Source organism: Ascaphus truei, chromosome 2, assembly GCF_040206685.1.
Source record: "Ascaphus truei isolate aAscTru1 chromosome 2, aAscTru1.hap1, whole genome shotgun sequence".
In the NCBI taxonomy this organism is placed as follows: Eukaryota; Metazoa; Chordata; class Amphibia; order Anura; family Ascaphidae; genus Ascaphus; species Ascaphus truei.
In genome coordinates this window covers 40,115,886-40,126,833 of record NC_134484.1, presented here as the reverse complement: position 1 = coordinate 40,126,833, position 10,948 = coordinate 40,115,886, and the positions used below count along the sequence as shown (strand labels likewise).

Below are 10,948 nucleotides of genomic sequence, written 5' to 3'. Positions count from 1 at the left end.
CAGAATACATTCTGCCATCTTCGTACACCCAACTGCAGGCTAGGCGACAGGCTACGTAGAGGACAGCTTGCTACACCCAGCCTATCGTACACCTAATTTCCACAAAGTTGAAGTCATGTGAACTGAGGCAGTAGCCATCACCGTGGCGCATATATCGCCTTAATAACGTTAACAGTCTTTTTATTCGAGTTTGAATGATTATCTTCCAGTTTCTCTGACAAACCCACACATTCAATCGCTGCTGGAAACAGAATGGGACCAAATAAATTCAACGTATCTGGTCAAAAGAACTCAAGACCTTCGCCGGCCTCTTCTTCAATGGGCGGCTGTGACGCATGCGTCGCGTGACGGCAACGCGTAGGGATTCGCCGGTGCGTGCTCTCGCTGCCCGTGTGGTGGAGGGGGAGTAAAGATGGCGGCGTACCTGAGCCACCAGCAGAAGGTGCTACGGCTGTACAAGAAGTCCCTGCGTCACCTGGAGTCCTGGTGCATCTTCAGGTAACCTGTTGAGCGCCGGGACCGGCGGAGACACACTCCGGGGCCGCAGGCACCCACTTGCCCCCGCTGTCATTGAGTGTCCTCTGTCTTACAGATACAGACCGCGTTCAACCACACGGTGTCACTGTGAGGTGCCAGTGCTGCCGGGCAGGGGGCAGCCTCGTCCCTTTGGTGTCAGTGCTGCCGGGCAGGGGGCAGCCTCGTCCCTTTGGTGCCGGGCAGGGGGCAGCCTCGTCCCTTTGGTGCCGGGCAGGGGGCAGCCTCGTCCCTTTGGTGCCAGTGCTGCCGGGCAGGGGGCAGTCCCGTCCCTTTGGTGCCAGTGCTGCCGGGCAGGGGGCAGCCTCGTCCCTTTGGTGCCGGGCAGGGGGCAGCCTCGTCCCTTTGGTGCCAGTGCTGCCGGGCAGGGGGCAGTCCCGTTTAATATTAAGGGTTGGAGAGGTTTAAATGGAAATCTCCCAAGAGCCTAGTGTAGTCTTAAAGTTACCATGGTAACCTCAGAAGCTTAAAATTAGAAATATAAATAAAGCAGGACATGCTCAGGGGGGCAGGTGCTAACATATTGCAGTTCTGACGTTATTTCTGCTTCTAGACTGTATGGAGCAGGGACCTCTACTTATTGCATAGATCCAGTCCTGTGGAATCTGATGGTGCCAGTTACATAACAATGGGAAACTTATTTTTAATTTAACCCCTTTGCTGAAGGATGGTTTTTTTTTTTTTTTAATACAGGAGAGGCTAAATGGGAATACTACGTGTATTTAATTTATTTGTTCATTGTGAAGATTGCTAGGAGTTTGGGGTGAAATAATGAGACTGCTTATTCAAATACAGTAACACTGCGCTTTTTCATTTAACATTCTTGACAACTATCACTCATTTCCACTATCAGTGGCCTATTTGATTCACTTGTGAATTGATATCAGTCAGTACTGTGCCCCTTAGTCTGACAAAGGGGGGGGGGGGAAGTGAAGAAACAGTGGAGCAAGGCGTGAGTGACGAGCGAGGGGGACCGTGCTCTATTACTATGCCAAACCTGCGCTCATTGTCTGTGTGCTGTGAGATACTCTGATACAAGGAGCCACTCTGGCTTCTAAACATTCTGTCTGGACTGTGTTTTTTTTTTTGTCTTCCTGTATGTGTGTCCCTTGATCACTAACAACTATTTAGTGCCATCAATGTTTTTTTTTTTTTTTTTTTTTTTTTTTAAATAAAAGAGAGAGAGAGAATGTTACAGGCAATCAGAACAGAAATGTATGGCCAATATGAAAGGAATTACAGATGTCCTTACTCTCTAATTTACTCCTGCATGGACCAGCTTGGTGGACTGAAAATAGTGCGGTTCAGATCTGGAGGACCCCCAGTTTAAACTCTTTTTAAAAAAATCAATTGTTAAAATAAAGTAAAAGCTCAATATTGAAACTTTGCTGGATTGCTGCGTCCCCGCTAGCGCTGAGCGGGCGGCGCTTGGCGAGGTGACTTGCATATGTGTGTGTCCGCGCGGGCACACACGCTCGGCACTTAGAGAAACAAATGTTTTAAACTTCTTGCGAGCTCAGCTTCCCCTGCAGCGTCCCCCCGCCAACCCCCTCTCCCCCCCCCCCCCACCTGTGAGCGCTTGCGAAAATTTTAAGGACACCCGGCGCTCATGCTTGGAGAGATCTCCAAGCATGAGCGCGTTCAGCACCAGCAGGGACAAAGCCTAATGATACCTGTGGTTAGACCTTGGCATAAGACACTAGTGCTACTTTGGATCTGAAGCTTGTGTTCTTTCCCCCGCAGGGATAGGTACCGTTACTTTGCTTGCCTCCTGAGAGCACGTTTCGATGATCACAAGGACGAGAGGGACATGGTCACAGCCACCAAACTGTTGAAGGCTGGTGAGGAAGAATTCTGGGCCGGTCAGCACACCCAGCCCTACATTTTCCCAGACTCGCCTGGAGGAACCTCCTATGAGCGATATAACTGCTACAAGGTCAGGAATGATTAGAGTAGGGTGTATCATGTGTCCGATAGGGTGCCAGCACTTGATGCTCTGTGACATGTCCTGGGCATTATTAGGGTTATTGACAGATTTAAAGCCGCATTCTGCGCTGCTCGGATCCTTTGTTTTTATTTATTTATTTATATGAAAATATTCATGTACACCATTGTACTCCTTTACCTATCCGGGCCAGTTCATCTCTCTATTTACATTGTAACACTCCAGAAATATCTCGGAGGCTATGAATTTACAGAGGCTCCCCCTCCATTAAAATGGCTGCCTCTCGGAGAAGTAATAAAATGGCGGCCTCCCGGAGAAGTAATAAAATGATTCCTCTACAATGAAATGCATGGTTAATGGCTTCTTTTGGAATTGCAGATTGGAAAAAAAACACAACATTACACTCTTTATTTTGTGTTCCAGTTTATATTTTGTGTTTGTTGGCGATATACCTAAATCGTGAGCCTGAAACAGGACGATAAATGTTTAAGTACAGTGGTAACATCACTGGCTTTGAGGGGACACACTGGGTTTGAATCCCGGTGTTGGATCCTTGAGATATTGAGCAAATCACTTCAGTTCCCTGTGCTCTGAGGGGCAGGGACACTTACTTGTAGAAATGTATATGCAGCACTGAGTACATTTCAGCACTTTTAAAAGGGAAAACTAGATTTACAGACATTCGTTTAATATTTTAAAATGGATTGGATACCCATTGCTGCTTTTAAGTTTGAAATAGCTTCTGTTTCCCCTGGCTCCCATGATACTTGTATTTTGTTGGTGTGACGTTTTTGACACAAATATGGTCCCTAATAGAAAGTCGCAACGTCTTAGCTCTTGTATTTTTTACCGGAGTGAGGCATGAGCCCCGCAGCCATTTTGGATCTTCCAACGGGGGATGGGTAAATGAGGTGGAATTGCTGCTTGAAGGTGTAGGGTGTTTATAGTGCGCATATTATGTCCATGTAATACTTTGTGCTCGACCTTTATGACATTGAGACCTATATTTACTAAGCAGTCTTCTGCAATAGGACACCCTCCAGCCTTCAACGCTGGGGACAGTCGGAACGTTGGAATATGTCTGAAATCAGTCTGCGGTGCCCATTTCCTGGTTTTCTGCTTTGGATCAACTTACTATAGGGACAGCAGCAAGACAACCCCTTGGGTCTAAAGCACCGGTATTTATGTACTTAACCCTCTAACTATTGAACTCTTAAATGAGTGCTGCTATATAGGATTTTTTTCCTATGGCAATATAAATCTGTGCTGATAATGTCTGCACTATTAAATGTATATTACGGCTACAGTAGATCAGGGATGTGCAAACTGGGGGGCATGCCCCCTGAGATTTTCTGGGGGGTGTCGCTTATAGAGGCCCCGTGCTCTTCCCCAAAGCATTTAAATTAAATGCTGGGGACCGCACGAGGCCTCTGTAAGTTCTCTTACCTTGTCTCCGCTGTGGGGTGACGTCACATGACCCGAGGCGTCATTTGACTCCCAAGACAAGGTAAGGGAGAAGTGAGTGCGCACCCCTGCAGTAGGTCACTGAATTCACGCAATGAAGTGGTGCTACCTTTTGATGGCATGTGACCTATTACTTTAAGCTAAATGTAGAGGGGATATATATATATCTATATCTATAAAAAGGAAAGAGAAAGAAACAGGCGCACACCTAGTGCATTACCATAATAAAAATTGTATTAAAGGAACATAAAATCTATCAAATGCCCACTCACAAAGGTACAGCAATCAATAGCATGTATGAGATAGGCTCTCATGTGCCAACAGCTCAATCATCAGCGTCCGGCTCAGGTCAGTGGCGTCGTCACGTAAACCTCCTTCGTGCCAACGGAAATGGAATCCCTCGCCTTTGGTGTTCAGCGAGACAGGTCCCTCCAGGAAACGATGCAAAGCAAAGGAAACGATGCCTTGAAAGTCCTTAGTGTAGTTGAGTAATGGCCGTGAAAAGCGCACACGAGAGCCAAAGTTCTATATGCAAGCAGCAACAGTGTTCGTGGGCAAATGGCGGCCGCAATCTAACCACGCCCTATGCGTTTCGTCATCGATGACTTCTTCAGGGGATGCAAACTGGGGGGCATGCTCCCTGAGATTTTCTGGGGGGCGTCGCTTACAGAGGCCCCGTGCTCTTCCCCAAAGCATTTAAATGAAATACTGGGGACCGCACGAGGCCTCTGTAAGTTCTCTTACCTTGTCTCCGCTGTGGGGTGACGTCACATGACCCGAGGCATCATTTGACACCCAAGGCAAGGTAAGGGAGAAGTGTGTGCGCACCCCTGCAGTAGGTCACTGAATGCACGCAATGAAGTGGTGCTACCTTTTGATGGCATGTGACCTATTACTTTAAGCTAAATGTAGAGGGGATATCGATATCGATATATCTATATCATTTTAAAAGGTACAACAGAACTCCTCATGTTGGATATTGACAAAAACAATGGCGCGTCCTTATGTCAGAGGCTTCTTACATCGTCTGTCTTGTATAGCGCATTCACTGAGTGAGCCCTGCTCCTATGCGCTCTGTGTAGTCTCTGCAGTGTATAAACTCCAGATAGATGGGTGCCTGACTAACAGTAAATGGATTAACCAACTGGCTTGAGGGCCACATTGACTAAGAGGGTCTGTGCCATAAGCCACTTTCTGGCGTTGTAAACCATCTTGCAGCCCATTCACTTGAATTGGCATTGGGTGTCTTAAGGCATAGCATCACTAAGTACATATGACCCTTTGTGCCTTGAAATGGTAATGTGGTGCTGGTAAAACTGCAGTAGAAATGTCACCGTTTAAAATTGATTTCAGGTTTTGTTCCACGGTGTTAATTACATAAATTATTCTGAAAAAGCCAGTTGCAGAAAACCGTAATGAGATATCGGGATGAGCTTCAATACATGACAACTTGAGTGCAGTGGCGAGTTATTCCTGTGTCTTCAGGAAGATTTTGTTGCCATATTGGTGCAGGAGAATTGTAGAGTATAATGGTGCAGCGCCTCCACCTGCAAGGGCCCAGCCAGAGGCAGGGATTTACCCCTCACAGGAACCTGTAGAAAGTAATTCACTCAGGGAGTGCCAGGAACGGTATAACTGAACTGGTTTATTGCAGTCTTGATGTAATTAGCAGAAAGTATATTACACACAGCGTCCTTCAAATGTAACTCTCCACCCTTACCTTGGCAGATGCAAGGTTCAACAGGGGCTAGTACCTGGGGTAATTAATCCTCACCCTTACGTGGGTCAGATAGGCTTCAGGAGGTACTGATGCCCGATGTAATTATTTACCACCCTCCCCTGTACAGATAGATATAGGCCTTAACAGGAATTGGTGCCTGGGGTAATTAATCCTCACCCTTACCTGGGCCAGATAGGCTTCAGCAGTAACTGATGCCTGAGGCAATTAACCCGCATCCCTCCCTGGACAAACAGGCCTTATAGGAGTTACTCCTGCCCCTGACTCAACTGGAGCCAGGGCAGGAACCAGAGCTCCTCCAGGACTCGGTCAGGGCAGAACTAAACAAATTATCATGGGATCATGCTTATATACCAGGGGAGTGGCTTGCTTCTCTGCCCCAGTAACTGGGCAGGCCCTACTGTAGCAAGCCCTCACCCTGGCATGTGACTCCAACAGTTTCAGGCAAGTGACAAACAATGTAACTCTACGGGGAACTAACTCGCATGCAGAGCCATGTGCTAGGGGGTTAACTCTAACAATGTCTGCTATTAACAAAGGACTTACATGCCAGGCCATACAAACATAGCAGGTAAACACTCAAGTGTTTACATCTCTAAAGAAATGTTGTTTGATAGCTCTACATAAATGAGGTGTAAAATATACAAATATTACATATAGCCACTTTATTTTTTTTATTTTACAAGTTCCTCTCAAACGGTGTTAAAGAATCAGAAACTAAAATAGAGACATGCGGGGGGAGGGTACATTGGTACAATCAATTCATTCAGTTATACAATCTTCTAGAAAATGTTAATTTCAAGTAGTAAGATCCAAGTTAAATTTAATTGTACATGTCGAAGGGGAAAGTACCTAATTATTTGAATTTACAGATCGAAGTAGGTGAAAATAGTCTAAGGGGCCCAGATTTCACACAAGTTGTCGTGTTCCTGAGCGATGGAGAGCCTTTCCATTAGCGTTAATTCTATTTATTATTGCCTCCATTGGTGGGGGCTTGTCTGCTTCCAGGGGCTTGCTATCGAACACTTGGTAGCCGTAAGAAGAAGATTAATCGTTTACTATTTTTTGTTGTATTTGGAATATCCATATTTTAAAGGACTATACACGGGTCTTGGGGAATTTTGCGATGTATAGATGATTGTGGATGCTTAATCCCAGGTCTGGGAAATTTTTTGGACACTTCCACCAGATATGTAACATGGAAAAAAGCAAACAAGATCTTATGTTGCAGTAAATGGGCAATCGATGGAAGGGAAGTAAACATAATTATGCCCCTTCATAAAGCATTAGTAAGACCACACCTTGTATTCAAGTACAATATACTTTAGGAAACCTAAATCTTCCTGAGCAAGGGGAAGGCATCTTTACAATGCACTGAATAAGCTGCTTTTGTTTTTTAAAAAGTTAAAACATTATGGCAAAAAATTGTACTTGGAGTACAATTTTTGGCACCACTCCTTAGAAAAGACATTATGGAATTAGAGAGTGCAGAGAAGAGCCACCAAATTCATAAAGGGGACGGATAATCTGATTTTATGAGAGGCTAAATTATATTTGTTTACATTAGAAAAGAGGCGTCTCATTCAGGTATTCTGGGTCATGATTCAAACATTGATCCGAGAGTACCTGGGGGTGGAGGTGGAGGTGGAACCGCTGACCATGGTGCTGGCCAAACCAATCGAAGATCTGGAAACGGCGGAAAGTAAAATGACAATTCACGTGTTTACGGCAGCCAGCTGTGCAATTGCAGCGGCCTGGAAAAAGGTGAACGCGCCCTCTAGACAGACGGTGTTAAGGAGACTAAGGGAAATAAAAATAATGGAGCTCCTTTCAGCGCAATTGAGCCAAAAACTTGACAAATTTCACAAAATCTGGGAAATTTGGCCGGGCAATTAGGAACACATAGACATAACTACAGAGAAACTAGATAAATGGGCTTCTCCCCCCTCCCCCCTCTTCTTTTCTCTGTTCTTCTCTAGTCTTTTCTAAATTCTACGAGAGTCACGCAAGGAAGCGGCTGCTTCCCTAGCACAGCCTAAGATGTGGAAACAGATCATATTAACACAAAGACTATGTTAAAACGAATATTTTATTTAAGCACTGATAACGAATTGTAGAGGTTTTTTTTTTGTTTTAAACACAACTGGTAATACTTAAACAATATATGTGTACCAATGTTGAATATTTGTTGTGTCTCTCCAAAACAATAAAAAAAATTGAAACAAAAAAAAAAAAAGAAAAGAGGCGTCTGAGGGTATATGATAACTATATACAAATATATTCGGGGACAGTACAAGGAGCTTTCAAAAGAATTATTAATCCCACAGGCAGTGGGTCCCTTAAGGTTAGGAGGAAAGGAGATTTCACCAGCAACAAAGGAAAGGGTTCTTTATAGTAAGGGCAGTTAACATGTGGAGTTCATTACCCATTAAGACTGTGATGGCAGATACAATCGATATCTTCAAAAAAAAGGTTGGGCATCTTTATAGAAAGGTATAAAGGGATATACCAAATAAGTAAACATGGAAAGGATGTTGATCCAGGGAATCTGGAAGGAATGTATTTTTCCCCTTTCTGAGATATCATTGGATGATATTTCACTGGGGGTTTTTGTTTGCCTTCCCCTGGGTCAATATACTATAAGTGTGGATATCAGATAAAGTATCTAATCTAAATTTAGCATAGGTCAAACTTGATGGATGGATGTCTTTTTATTTATTTTTTTCCAACCTCATCTACTATGTAACCCACTTCACCACAATCCCTCCGGCTTAATCCATAACAGGTTCTGGATGGGTAGAGGTGAGGCGGGTTTGCTGCTTTAACGTGACAAGATTAGGTCAAGCTTTGAGAGCTGTTATTATTTAGGAGTGATGTGATATATAGCAGACTTGGCTATCGTGCCAGAATATTTTCACATATAAAAGGAAAGAGCATTGTTTATCCACCATATACGTCTGTAATTAGACTGTCGTTTTGAAAGGGAGAACAGATTATTAACGGCTGAAAAAGATAACCTAAATCGGATTTATGAGCAAATGCTACCCAAACTAGTATTCTCTTTGGATAAGCGGATTCTGCGAGGCAAAATAATTACAAATGTGTCCATGGTCCGTATAAGCAACTTGCAAGGGACCTTTTTATATAAAAGGCCTGTACAGTTGGATTTAACTCGTCACTGAGATTAGAGGAAAGGAGATGTCACCAACAGTAGTAAAGGCAAAGGTTATTTACAGCTAGATCTGTCTAAATGAAAACTATATTAGAATAGCACCCATGGAATTTTGCAAAATATTCTATTTTCTAACTACAACATAAACACAATTGCATTTATGAAGAACCCCCTTGTTGGTTCATTAAAAGGTCTCAACCCACAATGAATCTATTTATCTGGAAGGAGAGAGTTCTGGATTTCCTTCTAAATGCTGTGTGTGTGTGTGTGTGTGTCTCGCAGGTTCCAGAGTGGTGCTTGAATCACTGGCATCCCTCTGAGAAGGCCATGTACCCAGACTACTTCTCCAAGAGAGAGCAATGGAAGCAGCTGCGTGCAGAGAGCTGGGATCAGGAGGTTAGTGCTGATACGTGGAAATCTCATAAGTGAAGTAGTGTGGCAAACACACAACCATAACACGCCACTTGTTTCCCCATAAATTTACAGCTATACTAGAGCAATGATTCTTGTAATACACCGCTCCATTGTCCATTAGTTCCCTTGGTGTCTACTTAAAACCTTACATTGTTCTTATTACTCGGTTATAAAGAATGAAATACATACCAACCTCAGATGCTGTAAAGATGACCACTTTTCTATCACTATTTTGAGACATCAATTTGCAATAGGCCGCAATCTATACTAATAATGCTAAAGTGAGACAGGTTACCAAGGAGTGAAGGAACGGGTCATGGAGCTGGGCAAATCACATTGGGTTTGGGTAATAAAATTCCATATTAAAGCTAAAGATCAAGCAATATCTTACATTCCTTTTTTTTTTTTTTTTTTTAAATCAGCTTATTATTACTACTACAAAAAAACAAGTATGAGAAAACGTTTTTTTTGCGCGCCACTGAATAACATTTTGAATGTAACAAGCATTTTTTTTTCTGTAGCAAACATTTACAAAGTCACATCCCCTTCCTCTTCAGGCACTGGCACACCCCTTTTTTGAGCCCTGCCCTCTTTCTAGCAGGGCACCAATTGTATCTAGTGACTGCCTGGTCACACGATCTTCCCCCCAGAACAGTGCATCTTTGGTCCTCTTCTGCTGCACTAACAGCCATTTAGTGAACCTCCAAGCCGAATCTTCACAGATCGATCACGAGGGCAGATTGATCGGCAACTTAACTAATGACTTATTGTGGATTGTATTGACGTACATATTAAAGGAGCGGTTAGCAGCGGGGGGTGACGGGGACACAGTCAATGTGGACTGTTGCTTTAAGACATTTACTGTGATAATAAATGTTCAATAGGTGGCACACAAAAAGCTAGTCCTGTGTTATGGTTAGCGATGCGCAGTAATTGTTCAATACTTTGTTGACCAAATGGTTTGCGCTCATACTTTGGCCAATTTGTGAATTTGGATGGTTTGGGGGTGGGGGGTGTTCAAAAGAGGATTTAAGTGTTATAAGGTGTCCTGTTTATAAGGTGTCGTGCCCTTTGTGTCTTCCTCCACCACACTAATGTAGTTTAGTAGAGGAGGTGTGAAACCATTGAGCCATGGCCTTTGTATTGAAATGCATACAATTGTCATCAAAAGTATGTTGCACAGCTGTGATGTATGGCTATGAAATGTTTTGTAGGTAGAGCCTATGACCACTTCTATTGTAGAATAGTGTGATGATTTTACATAAACCCCATAAGTAAAAAAATACAATCAGCTTGCATCATTATTTGTGTGTGCGGTAAATGTGACAATATTTTCTTCTATTGCAGGTGAAACAGCTACAGGCAGAGACGCCAGAGGGTGGTCCACTGACCGAAGCTTTGCCACCAGCACGGAGGGAGGGCGACCTTCCGCCTCTGTGGTGGCAGTATGTAACAAGGCCACGTGAGCGTCCCATGTAAGGGGCATGTTGTCTAAGGCCAGGCCCCATAACTAGACTGCTTGAAGTGCACATCTGTGTGTCTGATATTATAACACCTGTGAATATTAAATTACTGTACAAAAAAACTTGTTTTTATTATTGCATTCAGCCACTCTAGATGGAGTATAACATAGCAGTGAGGTGCACTAGCATATTAGATTAGCACTTAAACTGTCTATGAA

The 10,948-nt window shown here is 43.7% G+C and overlaps 1 protein-coding gene across 1 annotated transcript; it reads left to right on the top strand.

The window, feature by feature from the left end:
• Positions 1-104: 104 nt before the first annotated feature.
• NDUFB9 (NADH:ubiquinone oxidoreductase subunit B9) lies at positions 105-10,866 on the top strand. Its single transcript, XM_075582205.1, has 4 exons — positions 105-498; positions 2,278-2,470; positions 9,136-9,249; positions 10,615-10,866. The coding sequence occupies exons 1-4, from the start codon at positions 413-415 to the stop codon at positions 10,744-10,746; spliced, it is 525 nt and encodes a 174-aa protein (XP_075438320.1). The 5' UTR covers positions 105-412; the 3' UTR covers positions 10,747-10,866.
• The last annotated feature ends 82 nt before the right edge of the window (positions 10,867-10,948 follow it).